This window comes from Sprattus sprattus (genome assembly GCF_963457725.1).
Source record: "Sprattus sprattus genome assembly, chromosome: 2".
NCBI classification, from domain to species: Eukaryota; Metazoa; Chordata; class Actinopteri; order Clupeiformes; family Clupeidae; genus Sprattus; species Sprattus sprattus.
In genome coordinates, this window is record NC_137921.1 from 66,337,693 (window position 1) to 66,365,192 (window position 27,500).

Consider the following 27,500-nt stretch of genomic DNA (forward strand, 5'->3'; position numbering starts at 1 on the left):
CCTGAGACATGACAAGTGGGCAACATTACCCCTGAAGTGTATTCCCTCCTCTTGTTTTTATTGACAGAGGCATACAACATTAAAATGGGCTGACAGCTGTTGTTTCCAAACCTCGCTGGTATAAGACAATGGCCCAAACTAAAACAGGCAACTAGTATTTAGCCAATCTGCTGGCGAGGCTCACCATATACTTATCAAGCAGTTACAGTGACTTATCATTATATAGTGCAGCATACTGCGGCAAGCATGGGGCTCTCTCACATGCCAGTGGGGTTTTGAGATCACTAGCAGTGGGGAGAGAGACTCCAGCCAGACCCTAGTGATGGTGCAAAACAAAGATAAATCTCAGCCCCGACCGCATCAAAAGAGGACCAACTGTAAGGTATTTTGATTCACTGACGTAACTTTAGTATAAGTGAGTTGCTCTCCTATCCCCTGATGGTCTGGCTGTGGCTGCAGCAGATAGGATCCATGAAGAAATGTCTGCTTATCTCCCGTCTTCCTGTTGACTAAAGGAGCCTTTATCTACAAAGAGCAAACTGCTGTTCCTGAGGGGCTGTTGGTAGTTTGCTTTATTGCTGGTTGTTTCAGTGAATTGAGGAAGAGTCAAAAGCACAGTAGACAAAGTGGCAAAGATAGCCAGGTTTGTTGGAAGATCCCGTGCATATAGACGCAAAATGCTATCTCCAGGGGAATCAGACAGGACAGATAAGTCTTCTATCTCCGAGGAAAACAGAGAGGGAACACTCATTTTCTCAACAGTTAGAATACCCTGAGAAAACTGATACTCTGCCACAGGTATGATGGGAAACCAACTCAGGAAGGAGGGGTGGGGGGGGGGGGGGGACAGCCTTAACAGAAGTTGACAGTGGAGTAAACCCACCCTGTTAATGACAGTTCAATCTTTATACGAAATTCAGTTAAGTGCAATTTTAGTGCGAAGCATAGATCCAACTCCAATTCTGAATTAGATGAATAGCTTTAGGACTTGAATATGAATATGAATATATAACTTGTGATCTGTGGGAATCAAAAAGGGGGAGGAGAACATACTTGGGAATGAGACACAACGAGAAAAGACAGACTGCTCATTAACTCTGAGGGGGGGATCATCTTACCGCGATGAGGGTCTGGTAGAGGCAGTAGAAGCCTAGATACCACATGAACTTGCTGTTGGCGAAGGGCGGGACGAACCAGAGATAGAAGTAGGACACCACCACAAAGGGAGTGCACCCCACCATCCTGAAACATGAGAGGGACCGTCATGTCTCAGCCCATAAACACTTTCCACCTTACATACATACAAGCGTCTTTGAGTGTTTAGAAAAGCGCTATATAAATATGAATTATTATTACATACGCATCATATTTAAACTAAAACTGTGATTATTTATTCAGTTCTCTTCTCTTTATCGTTGTATGTAATTAACTTTTTTTAATGTTTTGTTGAGAGTAATTTATGTCTGTGTATATGTGTTTTGGCACAGTGCTTTTATCTTTATTTCTTTTATATTCATCATTATCAACATATTCTTCTCCTTGTTGTTTCTACTTCTATGTTTAGTACTTAAAATTCTTAATAGGCCAAATAGACCAAAAACCTATTTGACTTGAATTGAATTGAATTGAATTGAATTGAATTGAATTGAATTGAATTGAATTGAATTGAATTGAATTGAATTGAATTGAATTGAATTGAATTGAATTGAATTGAATTGAATTGAATTGAATTGAATTGAATTGAATGATCATTTCTCCCAACTGTTTTTCTATTTGGTCGCACTCGCAGGCAGAGCTAAATGACGTGGATATCTATGCAGCTGACATGACAAGACGCAGCAGAAAGAGAGACAACAGATTAGGTCTTTTGAGACGACAGTGATGTGTGCTGTGTGTCTGAGGACGAACTGTCGCCGGGTTTCTGCGGACATGACAGCAAACCCTAAGCGTAATCCTCTAAACCACAAGATCGCTCCTAACACCAACGGCCTTCAAGGACAAACAGGGACGCGGTGGCTTATGTGCCTCCACTGGGTGGATTCATGCAGCTTTAGCGCATCTTTTCAGGATGTGGGAGAGGATGCTGCTCCTATGTTTAATGCAACCCACCGCTTGCCCAACCCTGTGTGTACTGGGATGGGGAGAGGGCCAGTTGCATGGCTGAAGTGTAACGGAGGAGGTCTGTGGTGGTGTGACCGCCGCTGAAGCTGACTACTCAAAGAGGAGACAATCCACAATGACTAATTCATCACCACTGAAAAAGCTGTTCAGCGAGTGACTCCAGGCCTGTCGCCACACACACACACACACACACACACACCACCCCACCACCGCCAAATTCCACAAAGGCTGTGGAGTAAAGCTAGCCCCATGTATGAAATCAGAGAAATTTCCCAGAACTCTAACATCTCTAAAACCGTGGTGGAGTGTGTACGTCATTTGACTAAAACACACTTGTTTGTGTTTTTCCCAAGCTCAAAAGCATCATCACTTTATTATAGCCCTGCTGCTGTTTAGTGAAATCTTCCCCTCACGCAACCCTGCTGTTCAATGACATGATGATCCCATGATGGTGATCCCTCTGGTATACTTGCAGGATGGCACACAACAAATCCTGTGCGGATCAGCACTCTTCTTTTCAAAACAGTGATGGTGACATTTGTTCAGAATCTCAATTTATTTGTCTACACGTCACAAACCACCTGAAGAGAGCTGAAGAGATCTGTTTGAAAGGGTCACGCTTTCCTAACTGACCTCATCCAGCTTTAAAGGTCCTGCAGCCATCCAGACTGAACCCCAGGTCCTATCGTTCATTTCCCCTGGGGTTATGATGGGAGTGTGTGTGTGTGTGTGGGGGGTGTGTGGGGGTGAGATAAAACAACAGAGGGAAGCAAAGGACAAAAGCAGAAAGAGAAAGAGAAAGGAAAGGAGAGAAAGAGAGAGGTAGCGGCCAATTCTGGCACTGTCCAGGTCCCCCCGGTTGCACTGCGAGCCATGCCTGTGATTGTCCAGCCATACAAAGGGTACCCATGCAGAGGGGTTAACATAGAGAAACACTAACAGAGAGAGAGAGAGAGAGAGAGAGAGAGAGAGAGAGAGAGGTGGGGCTGTTTGAATGGCCTGGTTCGAATGTTCTGTAAGATGGCTCACAGGATGTGATGCAATGCCTATAAAAAGAGCCCAAAGCCCCCACCCATAGACGTGTCTATGCCCCCACCTAACTGACCCCCTCAGCCCCCACCCCCCACCCCCAACTATCCAACCACAAACACAAACACAGAGACTGACCCCCCCCCCCCCCTCCACCCACCCCCAAACACCAACCTTCCATCAAGAGGTTCTAGAATTGAACCTAACTGTTTAGTGGTCTACCCTGTCAGCAGATCACTGATAAAAAAAACAAGTCTATGCATAAGGCTACCTTCTGCTTGTCAAATCTATTGACGAGGGAACTGGAAAAGGTAGCACAGACTCCAACAAATGGAAACCATCCAACTAGCCCGGCTGAGTATTTAGCCTCACTGTTTGTTTGTTTAACAAGTACATTTATATTCATTAAGTCATTAACCATGGCTTCTAATTAACTTTTTACAGGCGAGCACTTTTACTCCTATGTAATTTGTATTAAATTACACAAAGGCTACTAAAAATATCAACCTATCATTTCAAATGTTTTTAAACCTAACCTAAAAAACGGTACTTGAAATGTCGTTAAAATGTTGTTAAAACCTAACATGTTACTTAGTTTGCCATAAATAAATAACCTAAATAACACAGAACACAGTTAGGACTTTCCCCCTTAAGACGGAGAATGAGAACAGCCCTCCATGAGATTAGCCTGGTGTGTTATCTTCACCTTCCTGAGATGGTGCAAAGGGACACTAGGACAACAAACCCATGGCATTCCCACAGGAACGAGGCAGACATGATCAAACAAGATGCCCAGGACATGAAACGCCTAACAACTTCCTCTCTCCGCGAGTGTGATGTTATACCCTATAAGAGTGTACATTCTTGGTGGGCCTGGCTCCATACTGGAACAGATGAGATGTTACGAAGTGTGTGTTACAAAGCTAGTCAGTGCTCTAAACACTTAGTAATCAATGTTAAATATTTTGGGTCGGTTGTAATTGTATGCAGTTTTATGAAAGTAACTGTGTGCTGTAGATTAAGGATGAGGGGCATATTATTGCTGCATATGAGGCTAAGAACTGCTTATTATTGTCCAAGTAACCTGAGAATTGGTTCACCTTTAGATAGCCTAAATGCATTTAAAGAAAGAATTTGTGTCTTTATATGAAGTTCGGATTCATCTTTTGGGTGGGTTACGTATGCTATTTTATGGAAGTAATTGTATCTAAATCGTTAGGATTTGTTCATCTTTACATGTCGGCTGCATTCACTTCAATGAAAATATTACATTGTAAATTGTGTCACGATTAAGGGTTTGGTACATTTTTCTGGAGGAAAAAAGGTGGGACTTTTCACTCACCATGGCATCAAACGTCCAATCTTAGTCCATCTGCTTTTGGTGATGAAGAAGCCAACGACGGGATCGGTGAAGGCACCCCAGGCCTTGCCGATGAAGAGGACCATTGAGGCCTGGAAAGGGTTTATCTGCAGGTGACAGAGGGTCAGTCACCAACCCCCAGAGGAAGCCATTGAACAGATAACAGACAAAGCCAGTTCCCCCCGAGAGAGATTAAGTTGACAATTCATCAATTTCTACTTTAACAATTATAGAACCCCAACTGATAATTAGATTCTTAAATAAATGCCTCAGGATGAATCGATGACATACAGAGAAAGTTCTAGGTGATGCAGATAGAACTCCCAGCTGTTACCTGGGCAACATCCAGGAGGAAGATCTGCAGGAAGAATGCAGTGGCGCTTCCTGCGACCTGATTGGGCGCTCCTCCGATGGCGAAACATATCTTACTGCTGAGCGAGAGCTTCTGTTCCACTGTGGTCTATGAGAAAAAACAGAACCTTGTCAATAATGACATTCATTTTTATGATTTCGGGTATGTAGGCAGTCATTCAATATACATATGAGACTATATAACTAATACATAGATGTATAAACTTCAATCAATTATCTCAGAAACATGAAGAGGGCTTGATAGATCATTCTGTCAAAGAATGTTAGATGAAGGTTACGTTTTTTGCATGAACAAAATGACAAGTCTCTGATGTTAATGAACCACTGGAGATATAATTACAGATCTGGAAAAACAGAAGAAATAATTGAGATTCCTTGCTAGCGTTTGATCATTCAAAGATGTGTGACAAAGATGACTGAAGAAGACACGGTTTCACTTTGGCCTTTAAGATCAAGCCTGTGAGAGGCCTCAGCACAGGCACTCAAAGCCACAAATTACTGGAAGATGAAGGAGAAGGTTTTTTTGGCGGACGTCTGTCGAGAGACGCCACAGTTCTGATGCTCACGGCTCTGTTAACTCAGCAATAATAAATCACGGGGGTTTACATCAAGGTCTGCTACTTCACAGAGATCCTTCTAGAACTCTCCAGGCATGTTAATGACTACCCCGTGGGTGTTCTATGTTCTTAAGATGATATGAACATCATCTGTCTTTATGTTTTGAGAAAGTTGCCGTTTACCCCCACCCCGATCCGCCTCAATGGCACCACCCCCCACACCCACTTTAGACTCCCCCACCCCACCCTTAAAATGAGGGACCGAGTACGCCAGATGATAAATGGAAATAATGTTCTGATATACTTTTGTCTTGCATGTTGTAACTGCAGGAATGTCTTGACTGCATAAATGGTGTCAATAAAAAATTGATCACAAAAAAAAATGGGTGACCGTTCGATGGCAATACCTTATCATCATACCCCTCCCCCCACCCTTTAGCCAGTATGAAAAGGGCTGTTCTCCTAGTGGGGCTGGCCGTGTTGTTGATGTTCGAGATAGACTAGCAGATCAGAGAGAGAGAGAGGGCTCTGGTTGCGCTGGGTTTAGGCTGTGGTTATCAGGAAGACATGGAGGCACACACACACACAAACACACACACACACACACACACACAAACACACATCATTTTGGTCTCACCCACCATTGGAAAAAGCCTAGGCGGAGGCCATTCCCAGTTTCTGTCAGCAACGTCCTGTGTGCCATCGTATGTGTGTTATTCATGTGTGTATAAATGAAGTGCATCTATTTGTGTTTTCCGAATAATAAACGCTATTCACACACTCAAGAGCTGCCTAACCTATGTCTGGGAAGGCATTTCTGTGGATATGCATGAGTAAATTTGGTATCCGATGGTTGTTGATGGTTGTGTGTGTGTGTGTGTGTGTGTGTGTGTGTGAGGGAGAGGGAGAAAGTGTTTATATGGGGGTAGTCATTACACATTAAAGGAAACCCTAACCACCCCTCTGGAAACCCTTCTACTTATGACAGGCATCGAGAGACACACACGCACTAAAATTCAACACTCACACACGCACACACACACACACACTCACACATGCACACACACACACACACACACACACACACACACACACACACACACACACACACACACACACACACACACACACACACACACACACACACACACACACAGAGGCACCGTAAACCTCCAGCCGTCTCCCTTCATCTCCCAATAAATAAGCACTTCTCTTCTCATCCATTCGCTTCCACTGCATTGAAAAGCTCTACCCTCTCTCTCTCTCTCTCTGTCTCTCTCCCTCTCTCTCTCTCTCTCTCTCTCTCTCTCTCTCTGTCTCTCTCTCTCTCCCTCTCTCTCTCTCTCTCTCTCTCTTTATCTCTCTCTCTCTCTTTATCTCTCTCTCTCTCTCTCTCTCCCTCTCTCTCTGTCTCTCTCTCCCTCTCTGGAGACCCAACCTCTTAACCCCCCCCTCAGGGCTTTTCAGGCTCAGCTCTCAGAACTCCAGGGGTAACCACCACTAAGGCCAGTGTGTGCTACTCCATCCCTTTCTTCAAAAGAAACTGTAATTAACCAGTTGATTTTCTTTTTTCTTTTTTTCATTTCCCTCCTTATTTTTCTTTTCTTTCTCCGTTTCCCTCCTCATCCACTCAGAAAAAAAAATTAATGGTTTCAACATTTACAATTCCAAGGAGGTTTCCATGTAATCGTTTAAAATATGGGGAATTGCTTGGGTGGCAGTTCAAAGAGCAAGATAGAGAGACAGAGAGAGGGAGTGAGAGAAAAAGAGAGAGAGAAAGACAGAGAGAGAAAGAGAGAGAAAGTGATAGAGCAATGACGGCAAAAGAGAGAGAGAAAGAGAAAGCTACACACTCAAGTCAGGTTTTACCTCCTCACCATTCTTGAATGCCAAACGTATTAAATGGCCAAGGGTAAATCAGAGGACCTAGAGCAGTTGTTCCAATGGCACACAGAACAGACTGAGATGTTAAAATGGCTGCGACGGCTACAGGGCTGCCTTGCTCGAGTCTCTGGAATGCTGCTGTGTTAGCTTCCACGCTCCACTCTGGCACAGACACAGGTGTGTTAGCCTCCACGCTACACTCTGGCACAGACACAGGTGTGTTAGCCTCCACGCTACACTCTGGCACAGACACAGGTGTGTTTGCCTCCACTACACGCTACACTCTGGCACAGACACAGGTGTGTTAGCCTCCACGCTACACTCTGGCACAGACACAGGTGTGTTTGCTTCCACGCTACACTCTGGCACAGACACAGGTGTGTTAGCCTCCACGCTACACTCTGGCACAGACACAGGTGTGTTTGCTTCCACGCTACACTCTGGCACAGACACAGGTGTGTTTGCCTCCACGCTACACTCTGGCACAGACACAGGTGTGTTTGCTTCCACGCTACACTCTGGCACAGACACAGGTGTGCTCACTGTGTATTATTTGATTGTTGTCGGTACTGCACGTTCAAAGATTTGGGAGATTAAAAATGTATTTGATTTACCTGGCACTTTTATCGGCATAACTGTTTAAAGGTGGTTGACTTTTATATTATACTTGCTCATAAGTTATATTATACTTGCTTATAAGCTATATTATAAGTTGCTTAATAAAGTTTGGTGCTGTCTTGTTTAAAAATGACCAGTGAGAAATTATACGAGTAAGGACCTATTCCAGTTCAGTTCAGCCTCAGATTCTTATTCTGACCTTTTTTACATCCTTATTCATGTCTCAGATGGCAGTAACATTTTAGAAACGTTCTATTACCTTCACCACTTTCAAGCAGGAAGTATTACCGACTAAAACAACGAGCTTTGCAGTGCTCGATAATCAAAGTGATCATTTGTATTTTCTAGTACCTTTGCCAAGGAAACCGGAGACATCGAGATGACAGCAAAATTGTGCTGAAATGTTTGGATAATACTGAGGCATTGCATAAGTCTGTCCCAAAGCATTTCTGCAGTGCTTGATAGATTACACAGGCATGTTAATATCTGCACAAGTCAAGAAAAAGAAAGGGTACTTCCCTTCTCACCAGATAAGAGTTGACCAGACTTATCACAGGAGACATAAACAGGATATCCTCTGGTGACTGGGCAGCCATTTTTGAGCCCTCTGTGCTACATAGCGCCCAGTGGGGCCAAGCTCCCACAACACGGAGGCGGTTAGACTGCACAGCTCCTCCACTTCATATTCTTTTAAAACTAACTTTCAATATCTTTTAAATATATATTTTTTATATATTTTATATATTATTTTCCTTTTGTTCTGTAGTACTTATCATGATTTTATGTGTAGTGTCTGCACCAATATGTCAAAGCAAATCCTGGTAGGCGTAAACTTACTTGGCAATAAAAACTATTCTGATCTGATTCTGATTCTGATTCTGATTCTGAGAAACCGGGTGCCCATTCCGTTCACAATGGCTACGAACACACACACACACACACACACACACACACACACACACACACACACACACACACACACACACACACACACACACACACACACAGACACACACACACAGACACATCAACACAAATATTCTGACTGTGACAGTTTGGATATTTGGATAAAACCCAAAACAGGAGGCTCGCCGACCACCTTGGAAGCATGGAAGTCCACATCATTCAACATTCAGGTAATTCCGTGATTTGTCCCACTCCGATGAATGTTTTAACTTTAACATTGCCGTTGTCTCTCTCAGCAGATTGCTATGTGCGCACACAGGCTGGGGGACAAATCTGGTTAGATAAAATGATAAGCAGTTTAAAGGTTTATCATAAGCAGGATTTGTCCTTGCTGTTTTTTCATTTGATGTCACAGAATGACTTCAGCCAACCCTGTTATGTAAAGTCATGCACATAATGTTCTCATCAAAAAGCCTCGCAGTAAATATCTTAAATCACGGAATACCCAGTATGCTATAAATATCAGCGGTTACACTTAATGTGTCATGAAAAGGTGCAGAAATAAAAGAAAGCGGCAGTTGCAATGCCAGATGTTTCCACTTAGTCAACATACAGTGAAACAGATTAGAAAACAGAAGTCTAATGCAGTCTTAAGAGATTAAAACCGCACAAACACTGACATGCCAACACACCAACCAGCATGGCTCACGAGTACCAACTGGAAACCTCAGCAGCCCACCGGGACAGGCTGAAGAGAAATCTCCAGAGAGACGTTTATTTTTCACACTCTGTAAAACCCTAAAACACACACACACACACACGCAGGCACACACTCCCTCATTAGTACAGCAACATCTACCATCTCAGTGCCACTGGAACAGCCATCATCTCATCACTCTGATATGTCCCCTATCCTGCCTTACAGCTACTGTAGCATCCACCATCTGAATACCATTAGAAACATTGAAACATCCTTTACCTCCTCACTACTGAATCATCCAACATCTGATTACCATTAGAAACATTTGAAACATCCTTTATCTCCTCACTACTGAATCTTCCACCATCTGATCCATTAGAAACATTAGAAATATCCTTTATCTCCTCACTATCTTATCATGACATTACATCAACTTTTGAATTACTGCTATGTAGACTTAAACTGTCTCTAGCCTACTTTAATACGTCCACAATTTCATTAGGCCTTTCAGGCTAACATTAGAAACATCTATTGCGTCATCACTAGGGAAACATTTACCACCTCACCACAGCAAATCATCATCGATTATTAATCATCAAATATAAATAACATACACTGCATACAACTGAAATGTCCTCCATAATGATCAGTGTGGAAGTATTCACATTACACATTACCATTGCAGGATTCATAATGTTAATTCAACTGTATTATTATACGGCTCTTCAGACTGTTCCAAAATGTTCCGTTGATTTGAATGGGCCACCCCAACATTCGCAGGTCCGTACGCTGTCATTGGCAACTGGTTTTGTGCTTCTAATAATAATAATTCACATCTTTCTTGTCATTCCGCAAGAAGTCCGGTCATTTTTAGTATCAGTCATTATCATTGTTATTTGAAGTCAGCAAGTACTGGGTTGCTACGCAACACCTGAAACTTAAAAGTTCTGTTTGCGTGAAGAACTATTTTTTCTTGGCGGAAATCACGAAACATATTTTGGAGGAAAGTCTTCTACCGTTTTGCCTGGCAAGTAACCGTATAATAAGCGGCATAATTTAGAGTCGGGGGTCATTATCTAAAAATAAATCCCTTCAGGATGAAACAAGACCCTCCGCTGCGCGTCGAGGTCCTGTTCGTCCCGTCGGGATTTATTTGAGATAATGACCGCCAGACTATAGCCTACTACATTATCCCTTACATATTCACTGTCTCATACTGCTACATCCTCCATCTCTGCATCACTGAGACATCACCCATGTAAATCCTACTCTCTTATTTAAACAGAATCAACCCGCTTCTGACTGTATGCTTCCTGAACACACACACACACCCACACACACACACACACACACACACACACACACACACACACACACACACACACACACACACACACACACACACAGTCAGGGGGTCTGTTTGTGGGTGCTGTCCTTTTTTTTATAAATATGTGCACCCACCATGGATGCTGGTACCCCAAGCGACTGCTTATGTCATGTAGCCTACAGTAAGCTCTGTTACTGACTATCTAATGGTACTAGCCATCTAGGTATCCCTACTGAAACATCATCTCACCACTAAACAGTAACGTGTAGGTTTGAGCTCAGTAATACCTAACCCCAGCAATGGATGCCCCTAAAGAGCCATGCTGACGCTAGGCTATCATGAGAAGACACACAATGACAGCAGGGGCATTAATGCATTCTCCATACATAATTGACATAAACTAGCAACACATTCCCCTTGAATATCCCCTTGGCTTTGCATCCCAGGGCCAAACAGACTATAGAGCTTGACAGCTTCTCTGGTCTTCTTAAGGTGTCCTGATGTGACTAGCTGCTGGTGAAAGTCACATTGCAGAGGATACTGTTGGATAACATCCACCCAGAGAAAAAACATTTTATCACTGTTGCCATCATGTGTTTGCTCACGTTTATTTATTTTTTAAGTGTGTGTGTGGTCCATCAGTTGAACAGTTTTATCTGCTATAAAAACATAAACACACACACACACACATACACACACACACAAACACACACACACACACACACACACACACACACACACACACACACACACATACACACACACAAACACACACACACACACACACACACACACACACACACACTCACACACACACTCACACACACTCACACACACATGCACGCACACACACACACAGACACACAGGCAAAGCCTCTTTGATCTCTTCGTGATGATTGATGCTATGAGGGGGCTATGAGGAAGGTTTGATGCTGAATTCTACTCTCATATCTTAACTATCGTCTGACACATCAGAGCACCACAGCTGAACACATTTGTCCAACTGTGCAACACAATTCATGACAGCTCCCACTGAAGTCAGCTATGTGGACAGGCTCTTGACGATGACAGATGCCAATTCAATCAGCAAGGGTTAATCTTCTGAATGTCACTGACATCTTGTTTCAAGTCCCATGTTCCACAAATGTCACACAGGTTAATTGGGTTCGACCCTCAGTTAAAATTACTATGACAACTCTGTCTCTTCAAGATAGATGGAACCTGTGTGGTTCAATCTCTAGTTCTCATTTATGCATTAAAGTAATTTATAGCCACACAGTATCGTAGTCCAGCGAGGTAAATCCTGCACATCTAGTGAGTTTCACACTCTTCCATACCCTGTTCATGTTATATGATTTGTTTATTCTTTTTACTGATATGCCTCAGTGTATTTGATCGCTGAGCATTGGAAGCCCCTGGGCAGTTACAGTGGAAAAGGCATCAATAAGCATTCTATTAAGTTAGCATTCCATGTATTCATTAAAACATACCATTCCACATATTTTCATAGGCAAAGTTCCATCTGCCGTGACACAACCAGACTCTTCTCGTCTCACACATGTATACGGCGGCATACTTGTGGTCGAGCTTTGTTATCTTTATTTCGGACAAGATTTCTTTTTTTTCCCCCAATACCGATATCAAATGTCTCAAAAAATACTCCACAGAAGTTTGTGTTCCATTTTCACATAAATCATCACAAAGAGGTTTTTATGTTTTTTTTTGTTGATTTTTTTTTGCATTTACAGCTAAAATGGAACAATAATCTATCCGCCAGTGCTGTTTCACACAACATCCACTCACCAGTGACATTTCCAACAGAAACAGATCCACACCATCCATACACAAACAAACAACAAAACAAACAACAGACAAACAAACAGAAAACACTGCGGCTAGCTGGAATCATACCTGGAGTGGGACTTTGGTGAAGGGGGTCTTGGGGTGCTGCAGCATGAGCTTGCCAGCCTGTGAGCCCTCAGCGGCCGCTCTCTCTCCCTTGGCCATGGTTCTGAGAGTGACAGGCAGGCAGACGCTAGTGGTGACTCTTCCCTCTTCCTCAGCCACATCAGCGGCAGTGGCAGCAGCAGCAGCAGTAGCAGCAGCAGCAGTGGCAGACTTCTCCACCTCCATTCACATGCTGCCCTGAGGGTTCTGGCCTGGAGCCAAAGAGGGGAGGGCAAAGTCACACACACACACACACACACAGTTACACAGAGAGAGATGGAGAGAGAGAGACACACACACACACGCACACACACACACACACACACACACACACACAGTTACACAGAGAGAGATGGAGAGAGAGAGAGAGAGACACACACACACACACACACACAGTTACACAGAGAGAGATGGAGAGAGAGAGAGAGACACACACACACGCACACCCTTCTGTCACCTAAACATCTGCCTCAAGCTCTCTCCCTCCTCTTGCAGATCTCTTGAGGTCCCATTCAGCATGGCCATTAGTAAGCTACAATGATGCTTTTAGTTTGCTGTTTGCTACACTCGCAAATACCAAGGATGCATGCTTTGAGGTAAGGGTGAATCTCAGGGAAATGTCATGCACAAGGTCAAAAGAGCAAAACGCCAAAATATCAAGCAAACACCTGCAATAATGTCAAAAACAGCAGCAACAAAAAAATACACTTTGTGTTTATGGTTATCCTATTTAACGCAGAATGCACATATTTTCATTGCGCATAGACACTCACAACCCAAAATGTTCTACGTTGTGACATATTTACAATTTAATTTACTGTCAATATTTCGCGTAATCAACAATTGTGGCGCGCACGGGACACTAACCTGGGTGATGGCGGGAGAGGCTCACTGCCAGCGAACTGGGAGTTTGTCAGTCGGCGCGCTGCGTGCTCATTCCAGAAGAGCTAAAGGAGACTGCAGAGGCTGACGGTGCACATCCAATTGATTTTTTTATTTACACAGAAAAGGCAGAAAGTGCTCCTCCTAGAGGAAAATTGTCGGAACCCACAATAGGGACATGAGAACGTTGACCTGACTGGACTACACTCAACCTGCGCAGAATTTGCAGAGTATGTGACTGCAACGGTAATCAGCGATTTTTCACAGCTTGTCTTTATTTACAGACGTTGAACTGGCCAATATTTCACTGAGAATGAGATGACACGGTTGAAAGTAGCTATAGGGACTAACTATAGCCTTGTTTTTGTCAGAACTTGATTCAGCGCATGGGAGATCAGAGTCTACAACAATCATTCACGACTTTCATAAAGACTTGGTGTGTGTGTAAAATAAAAAAGACCACAGTCAGAAAACACCACGGGAAAAAATGTATTATTTTTGTCACCCCATCCATTCCCACAAATAAATCTGCTCAGTTGAACCAACACTTCTCCATCTGGTGACTGACACCGCTTTTCCCCCAGTAAGCGGCTTGCATCTGACTCTGGGAGAGATGTGGGCCTGATTTGGCATTGATCTCCAGAATCAGCTTGGGCCTCTAAATTCCAAACATTCAGTTAGGGCGAATGTCTGTTATTAATTCTGAATAACCCGGGATCTGAAAGGCGACCATATGGGCTGCATTACGCGTGTCTCAGGTAGGCTATTGGTAAATCATGCGTGAAAATGAACTGCAACATGACCGGGCGGAGCATGTTCGTTTGGCACACGTTTCCATCTGGGAAGGGCCAATTCCATTCGTGCCATATCTTATTAACTTTGAGGCCAAGGAAATGTGTTCTGTGCGTCTAGGAGCATGTTCAAATAGCACAAAGCCAAGGCAAGCCACCGCTGGTCGGCTATGAAGGGTGGATCGAAGTAACATTTTAACCATAAAGTGATGAATTGTTTCTTCAGCGTACTGCTATTGTGATCCTACTCGCAGACATGAAGCTATTTCGGCACGGCGCATTCATCAGCTCTCCAGAGCTTCTCCAGCGTCTGAACGACCGAATGTCGCCTCTGGAGTTTTAAATATTGAAGCTACTTAATGGTGTTCTTACCCTCTTCGCAGCAAGACATACAATGTGCCGCATGGATATGGTTATTTAATGAACCTACCTACCCTGTGTCAAGGACAAAAAGCACATTGTCAATTGTGTTAGACCTTTTGGTTACCTGTGTAATGAGACACGACATAATGCATTCGAGGCATGTCATAAAGTTCACAGCACAGCAACTCATTTTGTTTAGTTTCCTTTATAATTGCAGGCATTGTTCCTCCAGAAGAACACAAAAAGAGTGCATGATTTCTTCGTCTGACACACAGCAGACAATTAATACCCCCATAGCATTCGAAATAAAACACCCCACAAGCAACTAAACAATCAAACACGTCCCAAGATAACGGCATGATTTTAATGTCCATTCATTCTGCTTTGTCTACATACGTTGTCTTATATTGCAGACTGGACACAAACTGTACTTAAAGTTTTAACATTCCTTGCTGTTATTGAAGCAGGCTCAGCAATGCTCTCCAGTGCTATTTGTGTCTGTTTCACATTAAGGTTCTGTACACAGTGTGTGATTCAAAGCCGTGGCTAGGTGCTAACTCCGCACCTCATCAAGGGAAGCCCTGTTGATGACCTGCATTTGACAGTCCTCCGACTGAAGTGAAGTCCTTGTGTAGCATTTGGGGTTGGGCAGGGAAGGGCGTGGAACAAGGCAGGGCAAGCGCTAGAAGACTGGCTGGGCTGCTGGCGTTAGGTAGTATAGGATATGGCCTGAATTCTTTCGGTGTGTGTGCATGTACATGTGTCTGTGTGTGTGTGTTCACGTGAGCAGCATGTCCACGAAGAATAATGAATGGAACAGAGAGAAAGAGAAAGAGATAGAGAGAGAGAGAGAGGGAGAGATAAGCGAGTGATTTCAGAATCTCTGTGCATCATCCCTTTGTCTAGGAAACAGGCTGGTGTGTGGGAGACAGACATGGGAGGCAAATAAGAGCGGTGTTGGGGTGTGTGTGTGTGTGTGTGTGTATGTGTTGTGTGTGTTATTTGCTGGTGCCTGGGAGTCAGGACTGTCCAAAGGGGGCGTGTGTGTGAAGGGGCCTCTGCACGATGACGGCGTTGCTCAGGTCGGCCTCCTCCAGGCTCAGGCTCAGGCTGCCCTCCGTCAGCTCCCTGAAGGGCAGAGACGTGGTCAGGATGAAGGGCGCGTCCGTTGACTGGGTCTGACCCACAAAGTCCTGCACGTCGCTGATCCTGTGGACGCCAGGTTTATGTTAAAGCAACACTGTGCAGGAATTGACCACATTTTGAGGTATGTTTTGATAAGCGACTAGTTTTTGGCATCATCTTCAAATTTGTTTTGCTGGTGTACGGTCATGAGGACAGATGAATACAATCAAGCCTTTCAGGCCCTGCACTGTAAACTCCATGATCCAGGATGAACCTCCGTGTGACTATATAAGAAAGGCTTTCACAGCAGGACAATGCCAACCATTTTGCCGCAGCTAACTAGTTTTAGTTCGACCAAAACGCCTTCCTGCTGCTTTCAGACGGCATTTATTCAGAGTCAGTTTTGCACCTGGTTCATTTGGTGCCTGGATCATATACACACATTTATGCATGGCCTCTATTGTAACTGCATGCTATGTGGTGTGTGTGTGTGTGTGTGTGTGTGTGTGTGTGGTCCACCTCTGTTGTGTGCTGAGTGATTATTGGCCAATTAGGTCTTTTATACCAAGCACCAGCCACTGCACAAGTGGACTTTGGGTGCAGCCAAGGGAAACTTTAGTACCTTTTCTGTGTGTGTTCAAAACGAACACACACACACACACACACACACCCACACAAACAAACATGTGCTCCAGGACTGCATGCTCTACAAGAACTTCAAAAGACTTCTCAAAAGATATGCTGGAGTAAAGACTACAAGGCAACAGAATTCTTTTTTTTAACACTCCTCTTCAACCACAACAGTAACATCTGCGGTTGGTAAAGGACGATTCTCTCGTGTTTTGTGTCAGCAAGCCATCCTTCCAGATTACGCCGTTATATAAATGCAGCACGAGTATTACGCAACAGCTCTTAAGCCTAGCTTCAGAACGCCACCTCGGCCTATATAGCACTGCGTTTCTCAGCGAGCCTGATGTATAATATATGCCTCCATATATTACTGCGCCGGGTTATATAACGCGTCATGATATGGACCCTTGTACTTCTGAGGAGAAAAGAGGATAAGGGATTCAGTACACGAGGCTCACCAGTCACTAAATATCCATTAGGACGGAACACGGGCCAAGGGCTACTTTGAGTTCTCATGCCAGAAGATAAGAAGATTCAACCTTATAACCAGGCCGGAGAAACTGCGGAAGATTTAGATTCTTGTTTTCTTGTCTTGTGTTTTTTTTTTTTGTCTTGTTTTTTTTATTTATATAGCGCCATTAACCATGGACTTTCTCACAAAACGCATAAAATCCCCCCAGAGCAAGATCACAGGCCACGGCGGTGGCAAAAGAAAAACGTCCATTTAACAGAAAAGAAACCTAACAGTACTGATGAGCGTACCGGTGAGAGAGGTTGAACTTCTGCACCAGGCGGCGCCCGTCGGCCAGCCAGATCCGCAGTGACGTGACGGGTTGGCCTTCCTCCAGCTCCACGGTGGGCAGTGGAGGCTCGCCGGCGTCCTCGTGCACTGACCGGGACCTGGCCACCACTCTCGGAGCCACACTGCCAGGGTGCACATGAAATGACAAGGTCAAGTTCAAGGTCAATCAAGTGTGTGTTATTGAATATGAGGAGACCCATCTAACTGTATCAATGATATGGTACTGTGTGTGCTGACCAGAGAAATGGGTCAAACATGGTATAGAGGATCGTGCATATTTGCACATTAATCACACAGATTCATTTGTTGTGATTATATGTTGAGCAAATCCCCCTTTCCCATAAAATGAAGCACAGAAATCTGTAAATCCATGCCGCAACCACACATGGCTATTCTATATGAAATCACTTTACCTTCTGTGTGAGTATAAAAGTCCTATTAGGCCACTACAACAAACAGCGGGCTGTGCTTTGATTACATATGAATAAACTCAGATTAAATGCACACGCATGGCAATGTACACCTAAATAAATATTTCACATGACATAACATGATTCATCTTCATTTTTTTTCAGAGGCATCTCACAATCACAGAGCTGAGGAGACACCTAGTGGTGACCTCAGAAACAACACCAAACTATTTACTTTATTTTGATACCAGAGATGATACCAGTCTACACGGCTGATCAGTCAACATGGTGATACAGGACAAAGAATGTTCTATCTGAGGGTTCTGAGAAGAACATTTACAGATTCCTCTACAGAGACAGTCAAAAGAAATCATAGCAGTTTTGACTAAATCTTTTCTTCAGAGCAGTGACAAATAGTATATTTAAAACTAAACTAAAGTTAAATTAAATTAAACTAAATATTGCAGAAAAAAGTGATTGAACTGGCTGAGATAAAAGTGATGTTCCCTCACTGTTAGTACTGCTAGCTAGAGAAAGGGTGCAGACTCCAGTATGCTATTCTCTATTCCAGACTCCAGTATACTATTTTCTAGTATGGTATTCAGCTTCTGGTAGGATTTAGTTTACATGTTAGTCACTGTAATTCTGTCAGTGTTAGCATTTGTATTGCATCATCTTAAATAGCCGATTCATTTGGTTTGCTCATCTTTACTGTGGGGGCGGCTGATAAAATATGACTGGACTAACAACATGTGACAGCTGAGAACAAAGCTGCAAAACCGACATTAACCGTAATTTTATCCTGCAAAAAGAAATCAACATAGACATTCCACTTTAAATTTCCATGAAAAAAGGTGTTCCTTCAAATACTAGATGTGTTCATTCTTGAGAAAGTTCTTACCTAGAGTGGCTTACCTATTGTAGTAAAGGGTAAACCTGCCTACTGTATCTTGAATATCAAACGGCAGTAACACCTGTTCAAAATCAGAAACTGAGAAATATACGCGCCAGAAGACTGAATCTCACCTGCCTAGCCTGTCCCCCCTCCCTGAGAATGGGTAGAAGGTCTTCTTCCTGGGAACGTACATCTCATCTTTCATCTCCTCCACATTCACCTCCAACTCCTCCTCACCTGCTCTGCATTCCAGTTCCAGTGGCAGCTCCCTTCAAAACACACACATGCACACACAGTTGAGGATTCACACTCAGTACGTTTACATGATTGCATAAACCCGATTTCGGCTAAAGCCGGGCTTCTCTATCCATGGGGGGGGCTAACTGCTTTATCTCACGGTACGTGGCAGTGACAAATCCAGATCTTGGCCGCGTCTGTTCAAATCAAATGTGGAATGTTTACTAGCGGGCATCTGCTACAGTTGATTATACAGTAAATAAGTTGTGAAATGAAACAAAAACACATCACAGTTAAAGTTGTATTAGTATTGGTTGATTCACATCGATATGAATGGATGACATGACTAACAAGTGATGGAAAAGTAATATGAAAATATTTGTTCAGTGAATTAGCGCGTTCTGTCCAAAACAGTCGCAGTCAACGTTTTTCTAATGTCAACACATTGGTATAGGGAGGCTACCACATAACTATCATCTGAAATATCCCGGTATGTCGCAACAAACCTTTGATCTAAACAGAAAATTCAGTATGGAATGGGAATAGAGCAGTATCTTTTATCGCATTTTATCGCAAAGAAAATGGTGCATGGTCTTGATCATTTACATTTCGTTTCAGTATTTCAAAGTGAATGAGATGTGGGAGCACAAGAACAGTGAGCGTCTTGCAGCGATTATCCTATCATAGACATACAATATATGAAGCATGTATATACTATGTCTATGGACGGGATCTCAACCATGCTCAAAAGACGTCATCTCCAGTTGTTATCTAGTTTCAAAAGTTACAAGCGCGCGTTGTCCGATATACAACCAAATCCGATCGAGTTATCTGGGGGTGTCAGTCAGACACAGCAACTCTAGATTTGTGGAGTTACATGAAATAGATCTTCGATTTAAACCCGACAACGCCAGAAATCTGGACACATGTAACCGCACTGACTGAAAAGGTTTTAGGTGTGTGTGTTATCAACTTAATACACTGATCCCTAACTGGTAGACCTGAGTCTGGTTCTCTGTGTACTGTGAGATAAAATCAAAAATATCCATATAGCATGAGAATATTGGCAAGTGAGTTTCACATGAGGTGTAAAAACATACAGAAAACAGTAGGCCAATTACTCTGGGTGTCAGGGCAAAGTATTCTGGTAAGCCGCAAAAAGAGGAAACACTTGACATACACTTGACCTCTCAAAGTATTCTGGTCACAGAAAGAAGAAACACTTGACATTACACTTGACCTCTCAAAAAGAGGAAGTGGTGCTGACCATCTGTCAAGGAAGCAGAAGTAAAAATTGTTCTGTATGCACAAAGGGGACCAGATGTTATGTCACCTTCCCATGATCAATAAGGGGGTGGCTGGGCTGGGGCTATAAATGTTTGAACATTGTCTGTATCTAATCGGAATCCGGGTTCTCCAGCTGTTGGTGTGGTGCTGATGTAACATTACTGACTGCACTGCTTTGACGGCTGAATTGTATCATCATTCACCAAGTAAACTTATCTTGCTACAAAGAAGCTTCGTCTGATGACTCCTCTCTTGAACCAACACGCATTTATCTAACAGTACTCAAAGCAAAAATGTGAATATAACAGAAGAAGTGTGTGAACACTTAACCAATTTGTATGAAGCCATCATAATGTCATCACAAAATAATTAGAACCCCTTGTGGTATAACAACATGTAATAACAACTCCATTTAAATGGGACATTCATCAGCTAACTCCTGAGGGTTTCAGCCACTTAACAATGTGTTTTTACTGTTTACACTGACTTGCTGCTTTGGTGATGAAACCTTCTGTTTAATCTTTTAACATGAACGATATTTGCGGAAGTTGCCCCTTTTCAACAACGGATACTCCAAATGAGTCTCATAACAGGCCACTCACCCTCTCTTGATGGCCTCCAGATGAGTCTCATAACAGGCCACTCACCCTCTCTTGATGGCCTCCAGATGAGTCTCATAACAGGCCACTCACCCTCTCTTGATGGCCTCCAGATGAGTCTCATAACAGGCCACTCACCCTCTCTTGATGGCCTCCAGACGAGTCTCATAACAGGCCACTCACCCTCTCTTGATGGCCTCCAGACGAGTCTCATAACAGGCCACTCACCCTCTCTTGATGGCCTCCAGACGAGTCTCATAACAGGCCACTCACCCTCTCTTGATGGCCTCCAGACGAGTCTCATAACAGGCCACTCACCCTCTCTTGATGGCCTCCAGATGAGTCTCATAACAGGCCACTCACCCTCTCTTGATGGCCTCCAGATGAGTCTCATAACAGGCCACTCACCCTCTCTTGATGGCCTCCAGGAACTCCTGGTTCTCTTCGGAAGTGTAACTCCGGAGATCTGCGTCGTTAACGGTGAAGCCATCTTTCCACAGCCTCACCACCATCTCTACCTGGAGGCAGAAAGAAGAAGAAAAATAAATTCCCTTTGAGTAGTTATATTTATATATATATATATAACACTAGAACTTTTCTTTCTTACCGCCAATTTTGCCAAACAAGGACAGTGTACTGGCATTTCCGGAAAAGGAGGCTCTACCAACCAGTACCTATATATTATTGCATATACATAATACATATTATTATTACATATTACATATAACACTGCAATTGGCCTTTTCAAAACTGATTTTTTTTTTTAAACATTAAACACACTAAGTGTTTTATAAATAGTGTACCTGACAGAACCTTCCAGTTCCTTAATATTTACTAAAACTACTTTAAAAAAATGGATTGAAATCAGAGGGTATGAGAGGACCTTCTGGCTCCCTGAGGCAGCACTGCTGATCTTCTCCACCTCATCCAGCAGGTCCTCCACTGAGAAGCTGTGCCTCATGGTCGGCTCCTCATCATCATCATTTCCAGCCCCCTCGCACCTGACGGAGGAAAGAACGTGGTACACCTCAAAGGGTCTACTGGACTATTGGCTGCAGTCTAGTTAAGACAGAAGAGGCTTTTAAATATGTTCCAATAGCTCAACCTGTAAAAAGAAGGACTAGTAAAACCAAGGTCAGGGGTTCGATACCTGCTGGTACACATACTGATGATAAAGAATGTTTATCTTTCCCATGCTGTAAATTGTTGTAGATAAAAAAAAAAAAATCTTTCAAATTAACATGCTTCTTCAATGTAAATTGTGGGAACGTTAAGGTAATCATTGAATTAATTGCCCACCACAGCCACGGATGCAAATCAAGTTAATGGAGAACAAATATCGAACTTACCACGAGTCATCTTTGACCACTTCTATCGTATCAATATCTTTCATAATGTTTTCTGGTGTCCATCTGAAAAGGAACACGGGCAATTGTCAATCGTCACTCTCAATAACTAAACCAACATCACGTGGTTATGTAAGGCCAACCACAACCTATAGCCTAACTACTAAGTGGTGCATATTATGAACATGTTAGGAAAAAAAATAAGATATTGATATTTTAACAATGTACTTATATGAAACAGGTCTAAATATAGTAGTTTTTGCATGGTTTTATGTGCGAAAAAGAAGGACCTGGTAATCTTAAAGGTTGAGACCTATATTTGGAATCGATCTGAGTAGATGGGGCACCAGCAAAACATCCGACATAATACATTATTTAGCTAACGTTACTGTTCATGTCATTAGCCATAAATCACGTTCTGGAAGGGACGCTATTCAAACGCATGTTACCAAGAAACACTTGTTAATCTAACAACATCATAAGTGTGAGTAAAATGAACCAAATTACAGTGCGACAAAATTACATAAGGTGTTTTCAGAAACACGCAAGCGCAGCTGAAGAAATAAACGCTAGCTAATGCTATTTTGCAAGTTAGCCCTACGATACTACTGTCCACTTTGTGAGAAGGCGTACTCTCACAACGCTACTTGGAGAAAGAAATGTCATTATTTAGACAGTTACAACTTTACCTGACAGTTGTTTCTCGGAAATCACTCAGATGTTAAGCACATTAAGTTTCTGGCACGGCCTTCTTTTCTCATCACTACTGGCACTGTACGACAATCTCTGTGACGTAGGCGCGCCGTCAACTATGGTAAGCAGAAGGGCCCGAAATGTGTGAACATTTACTTGCACCCCTGAACAACACGCTCAGTCATGGAGACTTGTAGCCTATTTTTTTTAATGAAAACAATGTGAGGGAAACCCTTTGTTTGACTTAAACGGCCTAAACATTATCGCAATTACGTTCGTCCAAAAATTGCAGCTACACCCATTAAGCCTACTCTATACGTATCTTAATGTTGACATACAGGGAGGAATAAACACGCACTGAATCTACGAAGACAAGCAATAACAAGTTCTCCAGCAAAACGTTTTCCATGGCTGGTTGGAGTTTGATTTGAGATGGTTCATATGTCATGTCTCACGAGTAAAGAGATCACCTTTTGATTACTTAATATTAATCTATTGCAGGTGTAACCTTGTGCCATAGCATTAAATGGCCATTCCGGTCGATTCCATACTCAACAATCGGTTAATAACAGTCCATTGAGTACATAATATATCCACTAGGGGGCAGCAGTATGCCGTCAATGGCCTGACTGGCCTCGTCAGTTACAGTAATACCCAGTCTATATCTACGCTGAGCTGTGCACAATATGTTTTGTTAGAGAAAAACAAAGAGACACAGCCCAAATGTAATGGAAGGAATGCTAGTCTTACAGAGGGAATATTAAAGCATAGCTTGCACCCAATCTCTTGGCACAATAGGCCAGTTTCGTATGGGTGTGACCAGGGGTTTCCACTTATGCTGAAGTGCACACAGTATCATACTTTCATCAAGGGCTTGTGCAGAACTTGCACAGCAGACCCCAATATCAAGGGCAGGCATCTTCATTAGCGTATGTGTTGTTTTTAAGGTTAAACATCTGTAATTGAATCAGATTTAATTTAGCATAATCATATTTTAGAGGCAGCGTTTTTCATTAATTTATCCTTTCTGTTAAATTTTACTTATTAAATCACATTTAGTCTAGCATAATCATATTTTATTAGGTTACCAAATATTATAACAAAGGTATAACAAAACCATGAAAAAACAAACATTACATAGTGTTCAAATGTTGTGACCCTAAAATGTCTCTTCTCTTGTATAAATAACCCATTCATGAACATGTCTATAAAATCAACTATAAATCTGAATCAAACAAAGCTATCTATCAGCGAAAAAGGCAAGTGAAACTGATGGGCCACAAGCGTTTGACCTAAACAGGAGCCATTAGCTTAAGACCCATCATCAGATATGGGCCACTGAACACCACGTATATGGCAGAAGCCCAGAAGTGCTGCTTAATATGCAGTTCGTCAAGTGGAGAGACAGTGAATGAAAACATCCACCCTGGTTTCATGAACCTAGATAACCAACAGAAACTGCCATTCCTCCTGGGGGAAATTGAGACATGTATCTTTTTGGCTTCTGAATATGTGCAGTCCTGCCACATCCTCCGTGAGCAGGCCATATCACCTATAAACATAAGGCTGAACTCATATTTTTTTTTTTCATATGTTTTTTTTTTTCTTTTTTTTCTTTATGTAATTATTATAATTAATGAATTGTAATGACTACTTTTTTTACATATCTATTCGTTTTATTTGGTATTTACATAATTTATCTGTTCCTGTATTGCCAATTCTTATTTTTACTATTGTTATTATTATTAGTGCTTTGGCAACAGTGTATCGTACATTCATGCCAATAAAGCCATTTGAATTGAATTGAATAGTGGAAGTCGTCCACGCCGTTACAGGAGTGTGCTGTCAAATGCAAATGAGAACGCTTTCACTGAAGATGCTTCTGATTATACGTCTTCCTGCCTTCATCTTGACACAGTGGAAGCTGATAGACGGGAGAGAAACTGTATCCACTGGGATTGTAAAGGGATGTGGCCAGTCTGTGAGTGTGGGTGTGTGTGTGAGTATGTGTGTGTGTGTGTGTGAGAGAGAGAGAGAGAGAGAGAGAGAGAGAGAGGGAGAGAGAGAGAGAGAGAGTAAAGGATTGTGTTTCCTGAGGCCAGAGACAGTGGGAGACTGCATTTGTTTATGCATTAATAATTCACACGTTTCATGATAAAGACAAGAGCAGGGCATGAGGAGATAAAAGCTGAAAGTAGAACAAAAGAAACCAAAGATGAGAGAGAGAGTAAAGACTGGAAGTGGGACAGACATTATTGAAAGAAAAAAGACAGAAAGCGATAAAGATTTAAAAAGGAAGAAAAAAAAGAATGCAACAAAAGAAAAACGAAAATAGTCCGTTGATTAAGAAACAGTTGGCAGCACTGCGGGATACATTATAATTCTGATTGCTAAATGTCTTTTGATGACAAAGTTTTCCAATGACTTGAATGAAGAGGCAGTTTTTTCACCTTTTAGACAAGTTTGCCTATTATTGTTCCTCAGGAAAAGTGTGAAGTAGATCGCTAAATTTAAGTTTGATTGTTTTACAAATGATCTGTGAGTATGACTGACAAAATCTAGAAAGCCTTGTCTCTATTTGTATGAAATAAATATCGTCCATCTGTGCAACTTGCGGGTGGGGCAGATTTACCTTAAAAGAAGACACTGAATAGATTTGCCAGCTAAATAGATAAATGATAGATTAACAAAATGTGTACAATAATGGTCATCAATTGATTCCATACTAAAGACTAGCCAGGGGTGTGTTTCTCAAAAGCATCATTGAACAACTGCTGTAGTTAAATGATAGAGGGATTCTAGTTTTGAAGACTCTCTCTCCACGGTTACCACAGTGGTTGCTCAACAACGCGCCGGGAAACACCTTCCAGACCAGTGTTTCAAAAGAGCGTCGACTCACAGAAAAACATCACACACCCTTTTTTCTTCCTTCTGTCGCCACGCAACTGCCTGGAGACAAGGCCTCGGATTGGTGGAGGCGGTCTACCGTGAAGTCAGGTGGATGATGTGTAAATGGCCACCAGCTGTGAAGGAACTCTGGTCAGCTGTCAGACATCAGACAGTGCCGCCATTAGCACGTCCAGACAGGACTGTGGCGCTCCAGTCTGTCGGGTTATCACAACAACAAAACCAGGACAGGTCCTGAACGGGACAAGGGGACGTGCCAGGGTAGGGATCTGATTGGCAGCGGGGGTGTGGTTGTGATTGGGTGGTGAGCAGGGGAAGGGTTGGGTCTTCATTGGCTGTTGCCAGGTGTTTGTGGTATAGCGGATGCATTGGAGGCCTATTAAGAGGCCAGGCGGGTCATCAGAAGTGATTTATTAATTATTCAGGGGAGGGGGTTAGAGACAGCAGAGGGCAGACGTACCAGATGACCCCTACGACTGTCCAGGGAATCAAAGTCTTGGCAACAAACAGATGCTTCTGTCTCTCTTTGTCTTTTCAGCAGTCTGGCAGAACCATTTTTGCTTCCTTTTTATAGGAGGGTCAAAACGTCATATCTTGAATCACACTATGTGGTTTCCTGTTCTGTCAAACTCCCCTGTTGGTTTTCTCAGCAACGGATGAGCTTTCCACCGTGGCTAGGAGTTATCAGCACAAAATCAGTATGCTGTTCAGCTAGGCTTTGTTGTTGTGCATTTGCAGATACGTTTGTCTTCAGCACATGTGAGCTGAGAAAGTATTTAACTGAAGAGAGATCATGCAAGCTCCTGCAGTTTAGTTTTGAACAACAAAACACAAGCTGGACAATCACTTGATGGGAATTAAGAAAGAAACACACATACGGAAATCTGAAAAAGTATTCCAAATGTAACCCAAAAGCACAACTATGAATTTCCTCTGTGTTTTGTTAATATGTGTTTAAAAAGAATGTTATATTATTTCCACTTGTATCTGGTTAGTGTGTCTTAAAAATGTGAAAACAAGCTTTTTTTCTCTCTTTTTTGTACCCCTCACTGCAGAAAGGTTTTTTTTGAGACACAGTGTTTATCCATGAGGGATGTTCTGAGGTCGTCTTGCAGGAATCAGTTTGATGGGCCGAAAAAAGGCTGCGCTAGCTGGCTCCTCAGATGCCTGAGCAGAATAATTTAATTTAATAAGCCGTCAGAGCCCTGCTTTCTGTGTGGCAAGAGCAGACAGAAATAGAAGGCAAACACCATAAAAACGAACACACTTAAATGCACACAGAAGCACACATGCATAAATGACCAAGTACACAGATAACACTAACACACACACATACACATACACACACACACACATACATCGACAAACACACACACATACACAATTCACATGCTCACACGCTCTCTCACACACACACACACACACACACACACACACACACACACACACACACACACACACACACACACACACACACACACACACACACACACACACACACACACACATACACACACACACACATAGACAATTCACATGCTTGAACGCTCACAAACACACACACATACACATACACACACACACACACGGACAATGCAAAGCATATTGTACTTACATTTAAAAATAAATATTTTAATTATAATTAAGGAAGTAACTTGCTGCAAGGAACCTTGAATACATCTTGACTAGACAGTCTCCATGGGTGGCATTAG

At 42.7% G+C, this 27,500-nt stretch overlaps 2 protein-coding genes across 2 annotated transcripts in view; both read right to left on the reverse strand.

Annotated features, from left to right (window-relative positions):
* The window catches only part of mfsd2b (MFSD2 lysolipid transporter B, sphingolipid), a gene marked incomplete at both ends in the record, with an annotated part of 21,528 nt that extends 8,521 nt beyond the window's left edge, over positions 1 to 13,007 (reverse strand). The window contains 4 exons of the mRNA XM_080833725.1: positions 1,119 to 1,242; positions 4,493 to 4,617; positions 4,845 to 4,970; positions 12,786 to 13,007. Coding sequence (XP_080689851.1) covers positions 1,119 to 1,242; positions 4,493 to 4,617; positions 4,845 to 4,970; positions 12,786 to 13,007 — 597 coding nt within the window. The remainder of the gene's footprint in view (positions 1 to 1,118; positions 1,243 to 4,492; positions 4,618 to 4,844; positions 4,971 to 12,785) is intronic.
* Positions 13,008 to 15,046: 2,039 nt separating this feature from the next.
* Positions 15,047 to 22,969, reverse strand: ubxn2a (UBX domain protein 2A). The gene is made up of 7 exons (XM_080831954.1): positions 22,878 to 22,969; positions 22,192 to 22,254; positions 21,726 to 21,843; positions 21,251 to 21,360; positions 18,851 to 18,988; positions 17,375 to 17,536; positions 15,047 to 16,066 (listed from the first exon to the last, which is right to left on the reverse strand). The coding sequence occupies exons 2-7, from the start codon at positions 22,233 to 22,235 to the stop codon at positions 15,877 to 15,879; spliced, it is 762 nt and encodes a 253-aa protein (XP_080688080.1). The 5' UTR covers positions 22,236 to 22,254; positions 22,878 to 22,969; the 3' UTR covers positions 15,047 to 15,876.
* Positions 22,970 to 27,500: the final 4,531 nt, after the last annotated feature.

Bases quoted from the DNA above. Each gene is read 5' to 3' on its own strand.
- ubxn2a (XM_080831954.1), bottom strand. From the start codon at position 22,235: ATGAAAGATATTGATACGATAGAAGTGGTCAAAGATGACTCGTG. The intron at 21,844-22,191 runs GTAAGTTCGATA...TTCCTCCGTCAG, and splicing joins GTGGTCAAAGATGACTCGTG to GTGCGAGGGGGCTGGAAATG. The intron at 17,537-18,850 runs GTGAGATTCAGT...GCACCCTGGCAG, and splicing joins AGGGGGGACAGGCTAGGCAG to TGTGGCTCCGAGAGTGGTGG.